Raw genomic sequence first — 23,464 nt, 5'->3', positions numbered from 1 at the left:
AGCCCGCGAGCGCCGAGCCTCACAGCCTCTCGGGGCAGACTGAAGCCGCAGGCCCTCGAGATTCGACTTCTTGCCTAGCGCAGAGCCTGCGACCCCCAGTAACAGCCACAGCGCTTCCACCCGGGTCCGCAGCACCTACCCCGCCAGGGCGAGAGGAGCACTCCCCTGCCGGCGCTCAGACCCCAGCCCAGGGTCTGAGCCACCCCCGACATTTATCTTGTAAAATGAATCGGAGTTTTCAATGTACGCCACGTTTATTTGTGTTCGAATTCCTACTAAGAAGCGTTTCCCCTAAATACTCGTACAACTGACGTTTCAGGAGGATGCAACACGTTTGTCCTAGAACCGGCCTCGGCTCCTAGCACTCCTAGTAGCCTGAGCGCGACCAGGATGTGTCTGAGGGTTTGTTGATAGCTTACTCCACACAGGGGCCCTTTCAACTTTTTTTCCTTAATGACGTGTTGGTGTCTGCTGTCACCGTTAGAACCTCTGACGGTATCCGGCCTGATGATGCTTTGACAGTCCTCTTAGAAAGGAGTGTGACCTCCCACGAATCCAGTGTGCCCGCGAGATCCTCACCCGAGCTCTGGCTGGAGGGGTGGAGAGACTGAAACCGGCAGGTTTCCAACCGCCAGCCGCTCGCCCTCCCAGGTTCCCTAGCCTCAGGTCGGCCAGGTTCGCCCCTGCGGCCCTGTTTGCCTCGGCGGGCTGGAATTCCTCTCAATTAGCATATCTTACCTCGTATCTGTCTCCCTGGTGGAACTCCCCCCTCTCTCGGCCTCCAATTCTAAGATCCACTCTCCCTCCCGCAGGCCCTCCCGAGCCCCTCATCTGCTACCCCGAGTCTCCTCCGTGGGTCGTCTCCCCTGCTTGAGCTCCTGAATCTCTTAAGTGGTTTCCTAGGTGCCAGGCTTCTACATGGTCCCCCCTGGACTATGCAAATGCTTCCTCAGAAGACTGAGGACTGGGTAACTTTTTTTTTTTTAAGATAGCAGCAGGGAGGGGAAGTTTCGGGGCTAAAGTTGGATAACCAGGGCCTGAAAAACACAGATAAGAGGGAGTGACTCTCCCAGAGAGACAAAGAAGGTGGATGGAGAAGAGGAACCAGCCTTAGCCAACTGAAGGATGGCTACCTGTGCTGTCAACATAATTGCCGCTCACACCACACCCTGCCCTGGATGAGCCCAGAGATTGATTATGGTTGCAACCCTCCAACACATCCCCCACTGGGGCTGGCAGGGCCACGCCCACAGTGCCCCAAGTGCCGCCTGCCTTGCGGTGACTCACTTCCTCTGTAAGGGCTGCCGAGGTGCCCTAAGGCCACCACCAGGCCTTCCGACCAGAACTTAGGTATCAGGCCAGGCTTCTTCCGTAGGCTTCCTGGCCTGTGCGTGGAGCTCAGTTGTCAAAAGTGGGTCTTTCCAGTTAGGCTGGACTGCACAACACAAAATTGGGGTATAGATAGAGCCTGGCTAGTACCTGACAGGGAGATTTGGGTGCCAGGAGTTCTGGGGAGCCAACAATTTCCAGTGAAGTAAAATAGCTAGGAGGAATGTCTACATAAATCTGAAATCATGCAATGTAGACTTAAATTTGCAGAAAAGTTGTGTAGGACCCAGCCACTGCAGCCCAGCAATCATGCACGTGCCCTGAAAGTCTGGAAACCATGTGACTGACCATAGTTTGGGTCCCCAAGTCAGTATGAAAATTTACTGGGTGCTGGGGCCAGCAGGTGGCGTGGTAGTTAAGGCAGCTCTACTCCCACATGGCTAACTGTGGTTCAAGTCCTGGACCTGGCAGCTTGCATTCTCACTTTCCTCTCTCTCTCTGGTCAACTTCAAAAATAATAATAATAGGGACCAGCAGTTAGCATAATGGCTATGTCGCTGGACTTTCATGTAGCCGACTACAGTTTGAGTCCAGGACAAAGTGGCTTAAACTCACACTGGGCATGTGTGCGTGCGTGCCCAAGATCCCGAGAGGAGAATGGAGGAGAAGGGATTGCAGTGTGGCCATCCCCCCTGCGGGGTGATTTCTCGCTTTCTGTCTTTCTGTCTCTCTGACTTTCTGGCAAGCACACATGCCCTATAGCAAAAACCTCTCAAAAAAAATAATAATGAATAAAATTAAATAAACAATTATTTTTTAAAAATCACTGGGTGCTTGCATAGTCACCCAGGACCCTGAGGCATTAGAGGGCAGGGGAAAAAGTATTGCAGTGTGATGAGACCCTGCTCAGGGTGCTCTTCTTTCTCTCTCTGTTTCTCTCTCTTTCTCTTTTATTTTTGTTTTTTTGTTTTTTGTTTGAGAAGTTTTTGCTGTAGGGCGCATATGCTCACCAGACAGAGAGAGAAAGAGAGACAGAAAGCGAGAAATCACCCCCCAGGGGGGATGGCCATGCCGCATCCCTTTTCCTCCTTTTCCTCCGTTCTCCTCTCGGGATCTTGGGCATACGGCTCTGTTTCTCTCTCTTTCTCTTTTATTTTTGTTTTTTTGTTTTTTGTTTGAGAAGTTTTTGCTGTAGGGCGCATATGCTCACCAGACAGAGAGAGAAAGAGAGACAGAAAGCGAGAAATCACCCCCCAGGGGGGATGGCCATGCCGCATCCCTTTTCCTCCTTTTCCTCCGTTCTCCTCTCGGGATCTTGGGCATACGGGCACACATGCGCGGCGTGAGTTTTAAGCCACCGGGTCTGGGACGCGCACCGTGGCGCGAACCGTGGTCGACTACATGGGAGTCCAGCGACATAGCCATTACGCTAACTGCTGGTCCCTCTCTTTGTTGTTTTTTAGAGACTTTTGCTATAGGGTGCATGCACTCACTGAAGAGACATACAGAAAGCGAGAAATCACTCCCCCGGGGGATGGCCACGCAGTAATCCCTCTGTTCTCCTCTTGGGTTTTTGGGCACTCACATACACGTGTCTAGTGTGAGTTTTAAGCCACCAGGTCCAAGACTCAAACCGCAGTCGACTATGTGGGAGTCCAGCAAGGTAACCATTACACCATCTGCTAGTCCCTTGCTTTTTTGTTTTGTTTTGTTTTTAGAAAGATTTTTTTGTTATAGGGCAAGTGCACTTGCCAGAGAGACAGAGAAAGACTGATAGACAGAAATCACCCCCCAGGGGGGATGGCCACGCTGCAATCCCTTCTCCTCCATTCTTCTCTTGGGATCTTGGGCACGCACGCACACGCACCCTGAGTGAGTTTAAGCCACCTGGACTGGGACTCATACCCCAGGTCGACTATGTAGGAGTCCAGTGACGTAACTATTATGCCATCTACCGGTCCCTCTCTTTCTTTTGTGTGTGCACATGCTCTCTATCATCAAAAAACAGTAATACAGACCAGCAGAGAGAGTGCCAGTTAAAGCTCCGAATCTTACAATGGCCGACTGCAATTTGAGTCCTTGACCTGGAAAAATCACACAGTTGTGTGAATGTGTGTGCCCCAGGCCCCAAGAAGAGAATGGAGGGGAAGGTATTGTGGTGTGGCCATCCCACCTGGGGGGTGAATTCTCACTTTCTCTCTCTTTCTCTTCCCCCTTGGCAAGCACTCACACCCTATAGTAAAAACTAAAACAGAAACAAAAACAGCAATGGGGACTTGAGGTGTAAAGTGCTCTTGAGCTGACAGCTGAGACCCTCTCACTGCTTCCCTCCTGGATTCCACCAAGAGGGACTCCCTCATGGAAGGCTGCTTTTGATTCCAACTCCATGGGCTTGGGAAGCCACTCAGCCTTCTTGAGTCTGTAATGAAAGGGTAGTAGATTGGGTCGTCTCTCAGATTTTCCTCTAGCTCGGAAATCCTGAAATTTAGAGCCTGGGGATGGAAAGTGACTAGTAGATCTGAAAACAACTGTGGTCTGGCCCTGGAGTTGAACAACGACAAAAACCTCAGGGATGAAAGGGGTAAGATTCCACCCACATTTCAGGAGAGTAATTGTAAGTGCATCACACACACTGCACGGGGACAGGCAAAGAGGACTTTGCTGCTGCCATGTGACAGGGCTTCGGTCCGCCTTCTCCAAATTCAGGTGCAGCCTTGCAGGTCAGCCAGCTAGGAGTCCCTTGGGGAGGTTTGGGCTGGGGAAACAGGTCTCTGCCTGTTCATTTGGCCTTGGCCTCCCTTCATTTCCTCCTAAGTCTATTTGGCACGTGTAGCTGAGAGAGGCTCTGAGGTTACTGAAAGCCTAGCGCGTGTGAGGACCCGCTCTGAGCAGTATCGCCTCTTTTCAGTAACCCAGGCTCCTGCGTGTGTCCAGAGGTCTGCCTCACCTGAGCTCAGGAGTAGAAGGCTACTGGAGGCTCTTGCTCTACCTGCCCACCAAGTCCGCCCAGGAACCTGATGACCTCAGGAGGCTGCGCTTCCCAGCAAGCGGACTGAAAGCCCCACGGTATCCCGGCGCTAAGTCAGAGACCACTAGAGGGCTCCAGAAACTCACTGACTGCTAATGCCCTCTTGTGGCTAGAATGGGGATCGGCAAGAAAGAAATTGCAGAAGAGCGCCCAGATGGGATTTCTGAGATAATAATAGTAAGAGTTTACCATTATGTAATAATATGAAAACAATATTTATTGCTATATTTTAGCTAACATTTTCAAATGTGTACTTGCTCTTCAGTGCCCAGCATATTTTTAAATGCTTTACATGCATTAATCTGTTCATCTCACAACACTATTAACATAAACACCTTATGTCCGTTTTGATGAAGACTGAGCTCAGGAAGGCTCAGGTAGTTGCCCAAGGACCAGCATTCTGACTCTGAGAAGTCTGGCTCCAGACCCTGCTTTTATATCCACTATGTTGAGATTGAATCCTATTTTCCAGGTTGTCCATTAAAATGCTGGGAGCCCAGTTGGTTATAATTTCAGATAAACAAAAAATGAACTTTTTCTTTTTTTGATATAGGACACATATGCTGACAAGAGACAGACAGAAAGGCAGACAGAACGGGATCATGAGAAAGGATCCCCTCCAGGAGGGGATGGCCATGCTGCAATCCCTTCTCATTGTCAGCCATGTGGGATCCGGCTGGCCCCAACAACAAAGAATTTTTTTTGAATTAGTTTTATTTTATTATTATTATTATTACTATTATTATTAATTTGACCAGAGAGAGAGAAAGCAAGAAAGAGGGAAAGTGAAAGCAAGCCACCGGGTCCTGACTTGAACCACAGTTGGCCATGTGGGTCCGGAACCTTAACCACCACGCCACCTGACGGCCCTAACAAAGAATTTTTAGTGTAAGTATATTCCATGAACTATTTGGCTCATACTTATACTAATAAACTACTAGTCATTTACCTGAAAGTCTAATATAACTCAGTATCTTTTTAAATATATATATATATATATTTATATATTTGAGAGGTTTTTGCTATAGGGCATGTGTAGCCAGAAAGACAGAGAGAGACAGAGAGACAGAAAGCGAGAAATCACCACCCAGGGGGGATGGCCATACCACAATCCCTTCTCTCTTCTTGGGATCCTGGGCACACATGCATACATGCCCGGTGTGAGTTTAAGCCACTGGGTCCAGGACTCGAAACATGGTCAATTACATGGGAGTCCAGCGACATAGCCATTACGCCAACTGCTGGTCCCTCTTTTTAAATATTTTTAAGTTTATTTCCTCCATGAGAGAGAAAGCGAGACAGGCATGCTCAACAGGGCCTTCATGTCACAATCCACCCCAGCCTCAGCCAGTTCAGATCATAGGCATTCCCAGAATGCTCAGGGAGGTCCTTGGATGCAAACCTAGGGCCTTTCCTCTGTAGTTCAGTTGTGCTACTACTGCGCCACCACCTGGTCTGTGTCCTGTATTTTTATTTACTTAACAACACTACTTTATAAAGCACTTTTCTCTGCCACATGCTGTCATTTAAACCTCTCAGTCCCAAAACCCTGAGAAGAGATTGCTGCATGGCCATCCCCTCCACCCTGAGGTGCTTTCTCCCTTTCTTTCTCTAGCTCTCCCTCCAGCAAATAGAGGTGCCCTGGATTAAAATTTAAAAAGGGGTTTGGGGTGCCAGCAGGTGGCATGGTGGTTAAAGTGCTGAAATTCCCACATGGCCAACTACGGTTCGAGCCCCAGACCTGGCGACTTTCTCTTTCTCTCTCTCTTTCTCTGGCAAAACTCATGTGAAAAATAATGATAAATTAATGGCCGGCAGGTGGTGTGGTGGTTAGGGATGCTGTAGTCTCACATAGCCCACTGCGGTTTGAGTCCCAGACTTGGCGGCTTGCTTTCTCTCTCTCACTCTCGCTCTTCTTGCTCTGTGCCTCTCTGGTCAAATTAAATTAAGTAAACAATGTTAAATAAAATATTTATTTAAAAAATAATAAATTAATAAAATAATTGTTAAAAAAAAAGGGGGGGGGAGCTGGGGGTGCAACACAAGCGCACTTGGCCCCACATAGGAGGCATCTTAGATTTGCATCCTGGGACCTTCCTGAGCACGCTGGACCAGCTGAGACTGGGGGTGAGTCACATTGAGGTACTGTTGGGAGCGCCTTTCTCTCGCTCTCTCCGATGGGAGAAATAAATAAACTTTTAAAAAAAAAGCCTGCCAGTTAACCTCAGATGCCCCAGCATGCCCCCCAACCCCCTGCACATGCCTCAGCTTTTCCCAGTATCCCCTTTTAGAGAACTCAAATAACTAGTTCAGGTTCCAGAATGTAATGAACGACAAGGCCGGGGACTGTTCCCGGTTCTCCAGTTCCAACACTGATGGGTGTTTTCCATTTGAACCCAAGAGGAGAATGAAGAGCAGTGATTGGCACTGCACAAATCCCTTCTGGACCACTCCTCAGGCCTGCCTGGTCTGTGATTCCTCCTCTAGGCATGCAGGGCACCTGCTAGAGTCTCCCCGGGTTGAGACAGTAGCAGCCACTATGCCCTCCCCACACACAGCCAGGGAGGCAGGAGAGATTACACTCAGCCCCCTGGGAGCCTCGGGAGCCAGCTGTGGGGTTTGAGCAGCTGTTTGGGAGCCTCTGAGGCTCCCTAGGACTGTTCACTGGCTGCTCTGTGCACAGATAGCCTCAAGCCCAGCTGCTGGGGTTGCATCACCTTCACTGGAGCAGCCAGAGCTTTGGCAGCCAAAAGGCAGCAGAAACCAGGGCCCAGGGTGGCTCCCCCGTCTCCCTGTTGCCTTACGGAGCGTGGTGCTTCCTCCCATCCTCAGGGAACACCCTTTGCATTTTTCTCCTCTGACTCTGCTGGTCTGCTGCCACCTGCAAATACCTGTGTCATCCCGGTGTATACAAACAGTCCCTCTTGCTCTCTCCACCCAGCTGGCCCGCTCTAATAAGGACAGCCAGGTGGCATGGAGGTTAAGGCAGCTGGAGCCCACATGGCTGAGTGCGTGGTTCAAGGGCTCAGGGGCTTGAAGAGTCACACCCTGCACATGTGTGTGTACTCCAAATCCCAAAATCCGTAGAAGAGAATGGAGGAGAAGGGGTTGTGGTGTGGCCATCTCCTGAGGGGGTTGCTTTCTCACTTTCCCTCTGCCTGTCTATCTGACCAGGTGCACCCAATGACAAACTAAAAATAAATAAGTCAGTAGTCAAGGGAGTTTCTTTTTTTATCTCTCTCTTTTTTTGGAGAGGTTTTTCCTATACGGTGCATGCGCTCACCAGAAAGACACAGAGAGACAGAGAGACAGAAAGCGAGAAATCATCCCCCAGGGGGGATGGCCACGCCGCCACAATCCCTTCTCCTCCATTCTCCTCTCGGGATCTTGGGCACGCACGCACACGCGCCCGGCGTGAGTTTAAGCCACTGGGTCCGGGACGCGAACTGTGGTCGACTACATGGGAGTCCAGCGACATAGCCATTACGCTAACTGCTGGTCCCAGTCAGGGAGTTTCTGACTGGGACCCCCTCTGGGGTGCAGGCTGGGGTGCCCTGCTGGTATGTGCCCCAACAGGTTTTTCTCTATCAGGCCTGAAATCAACCTGGAGCCTGTCCGACCTGCCCCCCCAGGGAGCTGGAGCCAGAGGCGCTGGGTCAAAGCCGGACTTAGGAGGCTTCTGTGGTCCCACCTGGCCCATAGGAAAGCCGCACACAAAGGCTCCTGTGTCTGGGCCGAGCCCCGGAGAGGCTGCAAGGAGGTCACTAGCGTGGGTCGAGGCCCAGTTCCTGGGAGGAGAGATGCTAGGAAGGGAGGCGTTTGTGTGTGGGACCCGGTACAGCCTGGTCCTCTCCCACGGGTGGGAGGGGCCAGAGGCCACAGCTGGGCTGGCCGGCAGGAGGCGAGGTCATCTTATTGGCTGCTCAGCCTGATCGCACACGCCCCCCTCTCGTCCACCAGGCGGTACAGGAGCTGGTGCCCACGCAGACCTGCCACACGACAGCTCCAGCCTCGCCCTCTTGCACCTTTGGGTAAGTACTGGACCTGGGCCCACCTCCTGGGGGGACACGTCAGTTGTTTGGGGTTGTGGGGACAATCATGAGTTTTTCTTTTGCAACCTGAATGTCCCTGCTTCCCGCCCAGGCGCCCGTGTAGCCACAGGAACCCACACACCGTAGCTCCCAGATTGCTCCTGCTTACTTAAAGGTTCCAGCCTGAGACTTCTAAGGCTAAAAGCAGGTAGTCATAACCCGCGGAGGGCCTGCCCTGGCTGGTGGGCTAGGGCTGTGGGTGTGGGAGGTGCCCTTCCGAGCTGCCTCCCACCCAGGTACTAAATCCTGCCACCTCCCGTGACTCCCCAACGCTGCCCTGGGAGAACCCAGCCAGCTTATGGAGGAGCGGTCTGGGCCTCAGAAGGGGGGCACTCACCTCAGTCCAAGGACTGAGAGTTCTGGCACCAACCCTGGCATCAGAGAGGGTGGGTTCTAGCAGCATCCCTGATCCATGGGCTCTTGTCTCCTGCAGGAGGGGGCGAGAGGTGGGGGTTTCCCTCTTACTTCTCCACTTGAGCTCCAGCTCTGGCTCCCAAACCTGCTAAGCAGGTTGATGTTCTTTCTTTCTGCAAGGAGGGAAAAGGATAGAGGCAGGGGGAGCCTTGGCCCTGGAGTTTGGGGTCATAAGGAGGCCCAGAAGGGCTGGAAAGAAATTCACCGCTTCGCCTCAGTTTCCTTCCCCAGGTCAGTGGCGCCGTGCCTGTGAGCGGCGGGAAGATGGTGCTGACTCTGACCCAGGAGATCCTCAGCCACCTGGGCCTTGCCAACAAGGTAGGGGCTGTGGGGATTTGAGGAACCGTGCTTTCATTTGTTTGTTTTGCTATAGGGGTATAGGCTTGAGAGAGAGAGAGAGAGAACTCCCCGGGGGATGGCCACACGGGGGCTGGGCCTGGCTGGACAGGACAGGCCCCTCATCCTCCCTCCCGATTGTCCATCCTCTTGCAGACTGCAGCTTGGGGGACGCTGGGTACCCTCAGGACCTTCTTGAGCTTCAGTGTGGACAAGGATGTGCAGAGGCTGCTGAGGGCCATTACAGGCCAAGGTGAGCCCCTTTCCCTTGGCACTTGGGGGTCTGCTTTGTTCTTAGAAGCCGACGTACAGACCAGGAAGCAGCCAGGGAGAAGGCACTAACCCTGCTCACAAAATGCTTGTGCAACACCCTCATTCCTGCACGTCAAGGACGGAGATAGGTGTGTCATACCCATTCTCACAACGCCTCTGTGAGAGACAACTTGTTATTTCTCTCTGACAGATGAGGAAACTGGGGCTCAGGGAGGCTCAGGGAGTCACTCACCCAAGGTTACACAGTTCATGATGGCAGAGCTGGGATTCTAACCCAAGCCAGCCAGTCCCACAGAGCCGTCTTCCCCATCACACCCGGCCACTCTTGCCTAAATTTGGGTCAGATTCGCATGCCGTTTTGACATCTTATTTGCATCTTCTTTGGAGTTCAGCTGGAAGTGGGAGTGATGAAGCTCCCACCCCTTTTCTTTGCAGCCTTTTCCTAGACCTTGTTCTCTCCTCCAAGGAGTAGGGGGATCCCAGTCCTGTCAATCAGACCCCGCTGCAGCCCAGCCCTCCTCTTGGTTCAGGTGTGGACCGCGGCGCCATAGTGGATGTGCTGACCAATCGGAGCAGGGAGCAAAGGCAGCTCATCTCCCGAGCCTTCCAGGAGCGCACCCAGCAGGTGAGACTGCTCTGACTTCCCAGGAGACATGGGCTCGGCTAGGGGCCCCTGAGGACTCGGGTATGGCAACAGCAGGCGAGGCCGGCCCTGCCTGTGGGCTGAAGAGGGGTCTGGTGCTTCAGATGAGAATCAACTGAATCTTTCCAAACCTCTCCACACCCCTGGGGCCCTGCCCCTGGCCCCGACCTCCACTGCGGGGACCCCCTATTGCAGGACCTGCTGAAGTCCCTGCAGGCGGCGCTGTCGGGCAACCTGGAGAGGATGGTGGTGGCACTGCTGCAGCCTGCAGCCCAGTCTGATGCTCAGGAATTGAGGACGGCCTTGAAGGTACTCACGGAGGAGACTTGTTGGGGTGTCTGAGGACTGAGGATGCCTGAGGAACGGAGAGAACCCACTGCCACACCTCTGTCCACTCCAGAGGCCCCCTCTACCCAGTCCCTATCAACCCTTAGAAGGAGCAGCGGTCCACGTCCGCTCTCTGCCCCTCTGCCACCCTCGTTACGAGGCTGGGTCTCAGAGTGGCCTCCTCACTCCTTGCAGGCCTCAGGTTCTGTGGGCGATGTGGCCATGGAAATTCTTGCCACCCGAGCCCAGGCGCAGCTGCAGGAGTGCCTGGCGGTCTACAGACAAGGTAAGGATGTGGCGTCAGGGGGCCCAGGGGCTGCAGAGGGGTCAGCAGGACCCCGACAAGCAAGCCATTGGGACCCGATGCCCAAGTTCTGCTCCCTTGGGGTCTCTCCTCCCAGCCAGCGCCTCAGTCTCCCCAGGGGAGCCAGATGTGACCATTATAGAAGAGAAGCGATGATTAGCCGTCTTAGTCTGGGGCTCCCGGCGGATTCCAAAGTAATGACAGCGTTAGGCCCTGAGACCGTCCCATAGGCACATGTCGGTTCCCAGCGCCTCGCTGTCCTGGCCATCGCATGAGGTTCCCAGCTGAATGAGCCTTGTCACAGCCTGTGGGGAAGGTGGGAACCTGCTCTCTAAATCACAGTGTCACCTCTCGGAGCCCTGAGGCTGCCCCTGTGTGGCTGCACATGCCTACCCCCACCCCTGTCGTCTGTAACTAGCTTTCCCCTGCTCTTCCCGCCATCGCCCCCTTTTTCTTTTTTCTTTTAAGGGAGATTTTTGTTACAGGGCGCATACATACACTTGCTTGAGATAGAGAGACAGAGACAGAAAGTGAGAAATCACCCCTCGGGGGCATGGCCACGCTGCAATTCCTTCTCTATCCTCCTCCCACACATACACATACATGCACCCAGAGTGATTTTTTAAATAACTGTTTAATTTTATTTATTAATTACTATTATTATTATTATTATTATTATTATTATTACTTTCCACTTTGATCAGAGAGAGAGGGAAAGTGAGAAAACAAGCCACCAGGTCTGGGCCTTGAACCGTGGTCGGCCATGTGGGAGTCCAGGGCCCTCAACCACCACACCAGCTGCTGGCCCCACCCAGAGTGATTTTCAAGCCCCTAGACCCAGTGCTCAAACCGTGAACATGCAGTCACCCACGTGGAATTCAGCCACCTTAACCGCCATGCTACCTGCTGGTGCCCTAGGCCTACATTCTTAATCCCTCTCTCTCTCTCCCTCTGGTCCTGTTTCTCTGGTTCCCCTTCCTCCTCCCCTTTTCCTGTTCCTTTCGTTATATCTCAAGCTTTCACAGAATTTTCTTCACCTCTGGAGAGATAGGGGGTAAGCCCTAGCCATCTTGCCTCATAAAGCGAGTTACCCTGGGGTCAGACAGCAGCACAACAGGAATGCAACGCTCTGCACGCCTGCTCCACGTGGGAAGGTTGCCGGCTGTGTCCAGAGCCCACCCTGAACACAGGGCTGTGCCTGCACCCATGACCCAGGCTCGGCTGTGCTGTGGGCGGATCCTGGCATGAAGATCTATTGGAAATTCCTGTCTCCGTCTCTCTCACTCATGGGAAAAAGAAAAAAAAAAAACTAAAAGAAAAAAAAGGAAGAAAAATAGGGGCCAACAGGGAGCATGGTGGCCAAGGTGCTGGACTCCCACATGGTTGATCACTGTTCAAGTCCTGGACCTGGTGGCTTGAATGTCCTGCCAGGTGTGTGCGCATGCATGCCCAAAATCTTGAGTGGAGAGTGAAGACGGGATTGCGGCATGGCCAGCCCCCTGGGGGTGTATGATTTCTCACTTTCTCTCTGTCGCTGTCTGTCTGTCTCTCCCTCTGGCAAGTGCACGCAGCCTATGACAAAAAAAAAAAAAGGAAAGAAAGAAAGAAAAAGAAAGAAAGAAAGAAAGAAAGAAAGGAAGAAAGAAAGAAAGAAAGAAAGAAAGAAAGAAAGAAAGAAAGAAAGAAAGAAAGAAAGAGAGAAAGAAAGAAAGAAAGAAAGAAAGAAAGAAAGAAAGAAAGAAAGAAAGAAAGAAAGAAAGAAAGAAAGAGAGAAAGAAAAAGAAGAGAAGTAATTAAGTTTTCCTACCCCTCTTTGCTGCCAGTCCACCACTCTGATACCGGGAGCCTCCCCTCCGGACGGTTGGTGCTTGGAGAGGAGGCCGCCCACCCTCACAGCTTAGAGCTGTGTTCAGAGCCTCCACCCCGGGGGCCGGCAACCACTGAGCCACTCCAGGCAGGAGCATGCAGGGCAGGCAGGCACAGGGTCTGGGATCTGACAGGTCCTAGGGAAGGACCGGGAGGACTCGGCCAGCTCCCGACCCCACCCCAGGTTTCCAGGTGGAGGCTGAGGAGGACATCAAGTCTGAGACCAGCGGCATCTTCCAGGACCTGCTCCTGGCCCTGGCCAAGGTGAGGGGCTGGGAAGGGAGTGTGCTGGAGTGGGAGCACTGCTATGCTGTGGTGGACGGGGGACAGACGTGGGGGGACCAAGGTTTGGCTCGTTGGTCTGGAGATCGAAGAGTCCTCCTGAGAACCGCCTCTCCTCCTAGGGGGGCCGTGAGAGCTACTCCGGAATCATCGACTATCACCTGGTGGAACAGGACGTGCAGGTGAGCACGGAGTTCGGAGTTCGCACAGCACTAAGACACTGTCCCCCATGGAGCTGAGAGCCACGGGCCTGTGTGCCCATTTGTCCTACAGACCTGTTTCCGCCCAGGAGAGGAGCCTTTGGGGACGGGAGGGCACGCAGTGTCAGGTAGTGTGTGACCACAGCCTTCGTGCTCATCCGGCCTCGACCCCTGAGCTCATCTCTGGCAGATTCTCCTCTCCTGGGTATGGAGGCCCCCCACCCCATTCAGTATCTAATGCCATGGGTACCAGGGTTTTCTGGCTCAGCAAACAGGGCTCAAAGCAGAGCCCTTCTCTTGGCCATTTCTTTCTTTCTTTTTTTTTTTAATCAACATCGAGCACATGCGCTCACCAGAGAGAGACAGAGACAGAGAGAGGGAAAGTGAGAACTCACCCCCTGCAGGGGGATGGCCACGCCACAGTCCCCTCTCCTCCGTCCTCCTCCCAGGATATTTAGCAGGCACACACACGCGCTTGGTGTGATTTTCAAGCTGCTGGGTTGGGGACTCGAACCTCAGTGATCCACGTGGGAACCAGTGCCTTAACTTCCGTGCCATCAGCCGGCCCCCGTTTCTTTCTTTTAAACCCTAAATAAAAACAACTATTAGTAGTGACTAGGTGAGAAGAACCTTCTCCAGGCCTCATCCCATGTCCCCCTCGCAATGAGCGTCTGGGAACAGCGTAACCACAGCTGCCCGAGGCCCCAGCCCATCATGGTGACCGCGCGTCCCTCCCCCAGGCATTGCGAATGGCTGAAGGACCCAGCACCGAGGGCACGTGGGTCCTGACCTTCACCCAGCGAAATCCGGAACACCTTGTCCGAGGTGCCCCTCAGGCCTTTGTCCCCCCGCGTGCTGTGATGATGAGTGTTGGCTGGGGAAGTGGGGAGGGATCGGCCTTCCCTGTGGTAACTTACCCCACCCACTTGTCCCCCACTGCCTCCCACGCACACAAGTGTTCGATCAGTACCAGCGGCAGACGGGCCAGGCGCTGGAGGAGGCTGTCCAGAGCCGTTTCCATGGAGATGCTCAGGAGGCCCTGCTTGGCCTAGGTAGGGACCTGCTCAGGTGAGGGGCGGGGTCTCTCTTGAGATGGACACTTGCAGCCCTGGTCGTGACCCCCCTCCGTCCTTGCCTCTTTGCAGCCTCAGTGCTCAGGAACACACCCCTGTACTTCGCCGACAAACTTCACCGAGCCCTCCAGGTGAGAGGGGCACTTCCTTTCCCTCCCTTTGGAACAGAAACTCGGGGAGACACCGCCTGGACAGAGGAGACATTTCAAGATGCTACTAGTGAAACCGTCTCCCACATAATTTATAAACCTACGCAAGCTCTCTCCCCCTGGCTTTACCGCCTTGTCCAGGATAGAGGAGTAAGCTGGGCTTAAAATTAAATTAGGGGGACCGGGACCAGCAGTTAGCGTAATGACTATGTCGCTGGACTCCCATGTAGTCGACCACGGTTCGAGTCTGGGACCCGGTAGCTTAAACTCACGCTGGGCATGTGTGCGTGTGCCCAAGATCCTGAGAGGAGAATGGAGGAGAAGGGATTGCAGCATGGCCATCCCCCCTGGGGGTTGATTTCTCGCTTTCTATCTCTCTGTCTCTGTCTTTCCAGCAAGTGCACGCGCCTTATAGCAAAACAACTCTCAAAAAAAAAAAAAAAAAAAAAAAAATTGTCTAGTCAGGAACATGGGGTGGATCCCAAATGGCTGACTGCACTGTTCAAGTCCTGGACCTGGCACCTTGATAAAATACACTGGATGTGTGTATGCATGTGTGCGTGTGTGTGTGTGTGCGTGTGTGTGTGCGCGTGTGTGTGTGTGTGTGTGCGTGTGTATGTGTGTGTGTGTGTGTGTGTGTGTATGTGTGTGTGTGCTCAAAACCCCAAAAGGAGGGAGAAACAGAGAAAAAGGGATTGCAGTATGATCATCTGTCTTTCTGGGGAGCGTACGCACCCCATAGCAAAAACCTCTAAAAAAATTAACTAATTAAATTTAATTAAAAAACACCATAGCTAAAATTTTGGCCTTATTAATATCTAGGTGAGCAAACAGAGTGCTTTGTCTGGTCTCAGCTGCTGCTAGACTGACAGTGATAACACCAGCAAGGATGATGACAATATCTCACTTTTTTTGTTGTTAGAAGTTTTTGCTATAGGGCGTGTGCGCTCACCAGACAGACAGAGAAAGACAGAGAGACAGAAAGCAAAAAATCACCCCCAGGGGGGATGGCCATGCCACAATCCCTTCTCCTCCATTCTCCTCTCGGGATCTTGGGCACGCAAGCACACGCGCCCGGCGTGAGTTTTAAGCCACTGGGTCTGGGATGCGAACTGCGGTCGACTACATGGGAGTCCCGCGACATAGCCATTACGCTAACTGCTGGTCCCATATCTCACATTTTTTTTAAGAGAGAGATTTTTGCCAGAGCGTGTGTGTGCTCATTGGAGAAACAGAGAGAGACACAAAGACAGAAAGCAATAAATCACCCGTCAAGGGGAACGGCCATGTCGCAGTCCCCTCTCCTCCATTCTTCTCCTAGGATTTTGGGCATGCATGCACACATGCCTGACATGAGTTTCAAGGCTCTGGGTCTGGGACTTGAACCACAAGCAGCCACATGAAAGTCCACTACCTTAACCACCACACCACCTGCTGGTCCCAGATCCCACATTTTGAGGCTTGTTGTGTGCCAGGGCTATCCTGAGCATGTTGTACACATTACAATTCATCCTCATTACCATACTCCTTGTGTAACAGATGAAGAAACAAAACAGAGAGGTTAAGTACCTTCCCAAGCTCACAGAACTTGGGCTAACTGCTGGTCCCAGTCCTTCTCTTTCTCTCTCTCCAATGTGCACACACAATAAATAAAATAATAAACATACCAGGACCAGCAGATGATGTGATAGTTAGGTCGCTGGACTCCCACATGGCTGACCGCCTTTTGAGTCCAGGATTCAGCAGCTTAAAACTCACACCGGGCAGGGACCAGCAGTTAGCGTAATGGCTATGTCGCTGGACTCCCATGTAGTCAACCTCGGTTCGCGTCCCGGACCTGGTGGCTTAAACTCACACACGTGTGCGTGCATGCCCAAGATCCCGTGAGGAGAATGGAAGAGAAGGGATTGAAGCATGGCCATCCTCCCTAGGGAGTGATTTCTTGCTTTCTGTCTCTCTCTCTGCGGCAAGTGACGGTTCCCATAAACAAAAAAAAAAAAAAAAAAAAAAAAAACTCACACCAGGTGTGTGCATGCATGCCCAAGATCCTGAGAGGAGAATGGAGGAGAAGGGATTGCAGCGAGGCCATCTCCCCTTGGGGATGATTTCTCGCCTTCTGTCTCTCTGGTAAGTGCATAGGCCCTATAGCAAAAATTTCTCTTCAACAAAAAAAAGAAGAGTTCTCCAAGTTAGAGAAGATGTAAAATTTGAAGAAGACAGAAGTAGTTATCGTTTTGGCAGATGGAATAGCTTTCTGTATACTGGTTAAGAAGCCATCGTCCCTTGTTGGTGACCACTCAAAAGACAGTATATGCAAGCCCTTGTTCTACCACCCAGAGATTTCCAGCTGGACAGATTATAGTCATTGACCAAGAAAGCCTGTATTATTATAATGAGTCAACACTAAGACTCATCTGAAGAGTTGTTATCTGTTCAAATTCCTGTCATAAAAACAAACTTGTAGCGCCAACAGGTGGCGTGGGGGTTAAGGTGGCTGGATCCCACCTGACTGACCTTGCTGTTCCAGTCCTGGACCCAGTAACTTAAAAATCACACCAAGTGCATGTGCATACATGCCCAAAATCCCAAGAGGAGACGAGGAGAAGGAACTGCGGTATGGCCAGCCCCCTAGCGGGATGTCTCTCTGTGTCTCTCTGGCAAGTGTACGTGCCCTATAGCAAAAACTAAAAAACTTGTATCCTAGTAGTAAAGACTGTGTAGCATATTTGGATTTCAGGACCCATGCTCTTAATGTCATATTTATCCTAGAAAAGGGAGTCAGAAGGGGCCGGCAGGTGGTGTGGTGGCATTGGACTCCCACATGGCTGACCACAGTTTGAGTCCCACCTGGTGGCTTGCTTTCTCACTTTCCCTCTCTCTCTATGCTCTCTGGTCAAATTAAAAATAAGTAAGTAAATAAATAAATAAAGTTAAATAAAATAATTCAAGAAAAAGGATTCAGAAAACAGCATAGGCTCTTTTCTTTTTTAAGTTTTGCTGAAGGGTGGATGTGCTCACCAGAGAGAGACGAAGAAGAGAGAAAGTGAAAAACCACCCCCAAGGAGGGCTACACAACCCCATCTCCTCCATTCTCCTCTTGGGATTTTAGGCACACGTGCACATGCACCTCACGTGTTTCCGAGCTGCTGGGTCCAAGATTTGAACTGCACAGTCTGCCATGTGAGATCCAGCAGCCTTAGCCACCATGCTATCGGTTGGCCAGGCTCATGTTTCTCATTTTGTTTTATTTTTGTTTTAATATTTATTTTTTAAAAAATATTTCTTTATTTATCGTGGTTTTTCTTTTTTTTTTAGATTTATTTATTTATTTATTCATTCATTCCTTCATTTAAATTTGACCAGAGAGAGACACAGAGAGAGAGAGGACAGTGAGAAAGGAAGTCACCAGGTCCAGGACTCAAACCGTGGTCGGCCATGTGGGAGTGTCCAGCACCTTAACCACCACGCCACCTGCTGGTCCCATTTATCGTGATTTTTCAAGCTGCCAGGTCCAGGACCTGAACTGTAGTCAGCCATGTGGGAATCTAGCACCTTGATCACCACACCATCCGTTGGGCCCCAGGATTATGTTTTTTAAATTAATTTTAAAAATCAATCAGTATATGGGACCAGCAGTTAGCGTAATGGCTATGTCGCTGGACTCCCACGTAGTCGACCGCGGTTCGAGTCCCGGACCTGGTGGCTTAAACTCACGCTGGGTGCGTGTGCGTGCGTGCCCAAGATCCCGAGAGGAGAATGGAGGAGAAGGGATTGTGGCGTGGCCATCCCCCCTGGGGGGTGATTTCCTGCTTTCTGTCTCTCTGTCTCTCTCTGTCTGTCTGGCGAGCACACGCGCCCTATAGCAAAAACCCCTCAAAAAAAAAAATCAATCAGTATACTTATATACTATTCTTTTGAGAGATGAGTGAAGACACAAATTATGAAGAATATTTATTCAGAAAAATGATCTTCAGCAATGCCTGGCTCATAGCAATCTGGGTCAAGTTGGGCTATAAAGCGAATGCTCCTGATGAAGATCCTGGGTCAGTATGAGATACCACGTATATTCTCAAATATTAAGACTAGAGGGGCTTGGGCTAGCAGGTGGCATGGTGGTTAAGACTCTGGACCCTACATGGCCAGCTTTGCAGCTCGAGACATGGACAGGGTGGCTTGTAAAACATCCTGGGCATGTGTGCATGTGTGCCCAAAATCCCAAGAGGAGAACAGAAGAGATGCAATTGTGGCATGGCCATTCCCATAGGGGGTGATTTCTCACTTTCCCTCCCTCCCTATTTCCCTCCTGCAAGCACATGCTCCCTATGGCAAAAAATCCAAAATAATAATAAATAGAAAAAAAAACAGAATTGGGCTAGCCTTAAAGTAGCCTAGTGGTTAAAGGAGCCAGGTCCCACGTGGCCAACAGTGCAGTTTGAATCCCAACCTCAGCGTCTTAGAGATGGGGGAGTAGGGACTGCGGTGTGACCACACTCCGCTGGGAGAGGGAAAGGAAGAAAGGACCCCTCAGTGAGGGTGCTTTCTCCCTCTGTCCCTGTTTCTCTTACAAGCATACACACCCTCTGCCTATTATAAATAAATAAATAAATAAGGACTAGAATTATGTTTAATATAGCTTTGGTGTATAGGGCCCTTGTATACCAAGGAGAATATTCAGCTACTAAGTGATTCTTGGCCAAATTCTACAACGTTGGACTATGAAGAGTTGGAGGAACGGAAGAATTAATACTGGAGAGCAATAAGCAAATATGTATGACAGTACAAAATTGCTGACGCATGAAAGTTAAAATGAAGTAGCCTCAGGTGCACTGACAATTAGCTAATGAGTCCAGATGAAATGGAGCGTCCTGGGGCCAGCGAACAGCACGGTGGTGGAGGCAGCTGGATCCCACGTGGCCAACTGTGCACTTGGAGTCCTGGACCCAGTGGCGTGGAAAACGTGCTGGGCACATGTACACGCATGCCCGTGATCCCCAGAAGAGAATGGAGGAGAGGGGACTGCCACGTGACCATCTCCCCGGGGATGTTTTCTCACTCTCTCCTACCCTCATCTTTCTCTGGTGAGCACATGCACCCTATAGCAAAATTTTAAAAAGAAAAGAAAGAGAGAGAAAAAAAAGAAGGAAGAAATAGAGCATCCTGTTTGTACTTTATAATTTTCTTGTGTTTTTTTTTTTTCCCCCATGGGAATTTAGGATCTGTGGGAATTCCCTATAGGGTATGGGCTGTAGGCAGTTCTGAGAAGGCTCCTTTTTCCTTTTGACTTTTTTGTTAAGAATTATTTTATTCAGGGGAACCAGCAGTTAGCGTAATGGCTATGTCACTGGACTCCCATGTAGTCGACCGTGGTTCGCATCCCGGACCCGGTGGCTTAAAACTCACGCCGGGTACATGTGCGTGTGTGCCCAAGATCCCGAGAGGAGAATGCAGGAGAAGGAATTGCGGTGTGACCATCCCCCCTGGGGGGTGATTTCCTGCTTTCTGTCTCTCTGTCTCTGTCTGTCTGGCGAGCACACGCACCCTATAGCGAAAACCTCTCAAAAAAAAAAAAAAGAATTATTTTATTCAGCTTTATTTATTTATTTGTTTATTTTAATTTGACCAGAAAGGGACAGACTAAGAGGGAGAGCAAAAGTGAGAAAGCAAGCCACCAGGTCCAGGATTTGTACTATAGTCGGCCATGTGGGAGTCCAGCACCCTTAACCACCATGCCACCTGCTGGCCCCAGAAAGGCTCTTGTGAGTCAAAAGACTGAGGACATTGAAGAAGAGGATTTTAGGAAATGGTGAGAGCATAAGTGCACAAAATGGGAATTTTTATTATTTGCCAGAGGGCTCATGCACACACCAGAGAGAGAGACACAGAGGGAGAGGGAGAGGGAGAAAGTACTCCCCGATGCGGAAGTGGTCACACTGCAATCCCTTCTCCTCCATTTCCCTCTCCTGTTGGAATTTGGGCACACACACACACAACAAGTGTGTTTTTCAAGCCACCAGAGCTAGAACTCGAATTAGAGTCAGCCATGTGGGATCTAGCTCCTTTAACCACTAGGTCATAGGGCCTGCCATCCCCAAAAATGGGAAACATTTTTTAAAGAATTATTTATTGGGACCAGCAGGTAACATAATAGCTATCTCGCTGGACTCCCATGTAGTCGACCGCGGTTCGAGTCCTGGATCCAGTGGCTTAAAACATGCCGGGTGTGTGTGCATGCATGCCCAAGATCCTGAGAGGAGAATGGAGGAGAAGGGATTGTGTGGCCATCCCCCCTGGGGGGATGATTTCTCACTTTTTGTCTCTCTGTCTCTTTCTGACTTTCTGGTGAGTGGACGTGTCCTATAGCAAAAACCTCTCCAAAAAAAAATAAATATTTATTTATTTATTTATTTATTTTAATTTGATCACAGAGAGACAGAGCAAGAAAGGGAAAGTGAGACAGCAAGCCGCCAAATCCGGGACTCGAACTGTGGCCAGCCATATGAGAATCCAGCACCTCAACCACCATGTTATTTATTATTTTTTAATTGGACCAGAGAGAGATAAAAGGAAAATGAGCTGCCAGGTGTGGGACTCGAACTGCAGTTAGCCACGTGGGAATCCAGCACCTTTAACCACCATGCCACCTGCTGGCCCCCCCAAAAGTGGGAATTTTGTAATCAAAAGTTTTTAGTTAGAAATCTCTCAAAGTGGGACCAGTAGGTGGTGTGGTAGTTAAGGCACTTAACTCCCACATGACCAACTGCAGTTCGAGTCCCAGACCAGGCAGCTTGCTTTCTCACTTACCACCCCCCTTCCATCTCTGTCTGGTGAGTGCATGTCCCCTATAGCAAATTAAATAATATTAATTAATTATTTTTTATAAAAGAAATCTCTCATAGTAACACATTATTTCATATAATTATTGGGTCATCAGGAAAATCATGATGCATTTTTACATAGAAAAATAGATCGTGACTTTCCTGATGACATAAGTCATGAACTGATGATTTATTATACCTCTATTATTTCTAAACTGAATCCTCCATTACTTTCTTTAGCCAAAAGACAGGAGACCTGGAGCACATATTGGAGAAAGACAGTGACATTGAGCCCCAGGGGTCCGACCTGGAGAAACTGCTATGTACAGATGGGGAGTGCAATGGCACTGGTGGGTCAGGCTCAGAGCCAGGAGCCACGGAGCCCTGAAGCCCTGTTCCTACCAGAGCCCCATCAGCTCAGTTTGGGGAAGAGCAGGTGTGCCTTCCTGGGACATCCCTCGCTTAGAAGTGGACACAGCCCTCCCGGTTTCCCCGGTTTTTCTTTATAGGCGGCGCGTCTTTTCTAGCTTTCCTGGTGTACCTGTCTTTGGAGCCACCTCCCACAGTAGCTCCCAGGACAGTCAATGGCAGGGTTAGGAAAGATGAGTGGCAGGAACCGGAGAAATATTCATGCTGCATGCCCAGAAACTGGTCTTTGGCACTGCATCATCTTTTTAAAAAATATATTAATTTAATTTAACTTAATTTAATTTATTATTTTTTTTTAATTTGCTATCAGGTACATGCACTCACCAAAGAGAGAAAGAGAGAGAGCGAGAAAGTGAGAAAGCAAGCCACTGGGTCTGGGGCTCGAGCCATGGTTGGCCACATGGGAGTCCAGCACCCTAACCACCATGTCACCCTCTGGCCCCAAGTGCTGCATCATTTTTTACGAGGATGGAAAAAGATAAGACTTGCCTCGGGATAATGTGGACCTCTCTTCCCCTTGACTCCCACCTCACTTCCACTTCCTGCAATAACCCTCCATCCCATTGGCTCCCTACCTGCAGTGAGAATCTTAATCTAACCCCCACCTGTTTCTCCCTCTACAGGAGACTGAGCCCAACCACCAAGTCCTGATGCGCATCCTCACCTCTCGGAGTGAGACTGACCTCCTAAGCATCAGAGCTGAGTTCAAGAAGAAATTCGGGAAATCCCTCTACTCTTCGCTCCAGGTGAAACAGGCTCTTCGCCTGGAGCTGCAGAGTGTCACTCCTCACCTCGACCCACACCCCCACACACGGCTGAGCACGTTCTCGCGCTGTAGAACTCATGAGCTTTTGGTTAATTTAGTGCAGGTCTCCAAGCACAGGGACGAGCCTTCCCTCCCAGATGAGCTACGGACCCAGCGTGAGGGAAGGGACAGTGTCTGGGCCATGGTGGTGGCGGACTTTTCTAACGCTGGACTCCCTTGTCTGTAGGATGCAGTGACAAGCGACTGCCGGTCGGCCCTCCTGGCCCTGTGCAGGGCGGAAGACATCTGAGACCTCCCTGCCCCGACACTCACATGCTGGTCAAATCTCTGAGACTGCAGAGCATCCAAACAGGATAACCCCTCACTGAGCACCACATGGCTCCAGCTTCTTATCGAGGACCGACCTCTAAGTTTCCTTTAAATCCTTTCATTTCCCTCATCTCACAGTGCCGCCTGTACCTGGGGCCTCCAGCTCCACCTTGGGTGTAAGGGGGTGACGGGATCTCTCCCATAGTTTCTGCCTCACCCTCCCCAACCCTGGCCAGATCATCTCACTAGTACTTGAATTCTTTTGTCAGACTTCGCTGTTGTTTGTGTTCCCTGATTGAAGTTTGGGTGGGGCAGGATAGGTGTGGGGCTGGGGCCCTGGCTTTGGAGGAGGCTTTGATGTGCACTGGCCAGTCCACAGGGACCCAGTTTCTGCCCTGGGCCTGCAGTTATCAACACCCTGGTTGCTGTGGGTCAACCTCACCCTTATTATTCTCCTTTCCCCAGGAAGTTTCGGGCAAAATAACTGACAAACAGGGCAGCAGAATGAGGTCAGATACGGTCAGAGGTGGGCCGGCTGGGTGAAACAGTGGTTAAGGCAGCTGGACCCCACAAGGCCAACTGTGGTTCAAGTCTCAGACCTGGCAGTCTTGATGAACACACTAGGCATGTGTGTATGTACAAAATCCCAAGAGGAGAGTGGAGAAGGGATTGTGGAGTGCAAACCCCCCCCACACCCACCCCCGGGACAATTTCTCAGTTTCCTTTTTTCTCTGTCTCTCTCTCTGGTGAGCTCATGGGCCCTATAGCAAAACTTTAAAAAAAAAAAAGAAAAAAAAAACAGGAATGGTCAGAGCCAGCAAGCAAAGGAC

The 23,464-nt window shown here is 50.9% G+C and overlaps 1 protein-coding gene across 3 annotated transcripts in view; it reads left to right on the top strand.

Annotated features, from left to right (window-relative positions):
• The window catches only part of ANXA9 (annexin A9), a 26,321-nt gene extending 3,096 nt beyond the window's left edge, over nucleotides 1-23,225 (top strand). For 2 of the 3 annotated variants that reach the window (XM_006168443.3, XM_014584183.2), the window contains exons 2-15: nucleotides 4,238-4,534; nucleotides 8,318-8,388; nucleotides 9,081-9,180; nucleotides 9,355-9,451; nucleotides 10,002-10,096; nucleotides 10,310-10,423; nucleotides 10,637-10,727; nucleotides 12,796-12,875; nucleotides 13,016-13,075; nucleotides 13,834-13,918; nucleotides 14,050-14,145; nucleotides 14,239-14,297; nucleotides 22,183-22,305; nucleotides 22,552-23,225. In XM_006168443.3, coding sequence (XP_006168505.1) covers nucleotides 4,472-4,534; nucleotides 8,318-8,388; nucleotides 9,081-9,180; nucleotides 9,355-9,451; nucleotides 10,002-10,096; nucleotides 10,310-10,423; nucleotides 10,637-10,727; nucleotides 12,796-12,875; nucleotides 13,016-13,075; nucleotides 13,834-13,918; nucleotides 14,050-14,145; nucleotides 14,239-14,297; nucleotides 22,183-22,305; nucleotides 22,552-22,614 — 1,197 coding nt within the window. In that variant the 5' untranslated portion in view covers nucleotides 4,238-4,471 and the 3' untranslated portion in view covers nucleotides 22,615-23,225. Of the gene's footprint in view, nucleotides 1-4,237; nucleotides 4,535-8,317; nucleotides 8,389-8,500; nucleotides 8,597-9,080; nucleotides 9,181-9,354; nucleotides 9,452-10,001; nucleotides 10,097-10,309; nucleotides 10,424-10,636; nucleotides 10,728-12,795; nucleotides 12,876-13,015; nucleotides 13,076-13,833; nucleotides 13,919-14,049; nucleotides 14,146-14,238; nucleotides 14,298-22,182; nucleotides 22,306-22,551 lie in introns of those variants that run through there. The other variant, XM_006168444.3, reaches the window with a different exon arrangement.
• Nucleotides 23,226-23,464: the final 239 nt, after the last annotated feature.

This window comes from Tupaia chinensis, unplaced genomic scaffold, assembly GCF_000334495.1.
Source record: "Tupaia chinensis unplaced genomic scaffold, TupChi_1.0 Scaffold145814_1, whole genome shotgun sequence".
Lineage (NCBI taxonomy): Eukaryota > Metazoa > Chordata > Mammalia > Scandentia > Tupaiidae > Tupaia > Tupaia belangeri.
Note: the sequence above shows the minus strand (reverse complement) of the source record. Positions and strands in the feature narration are given on the sequence as shown.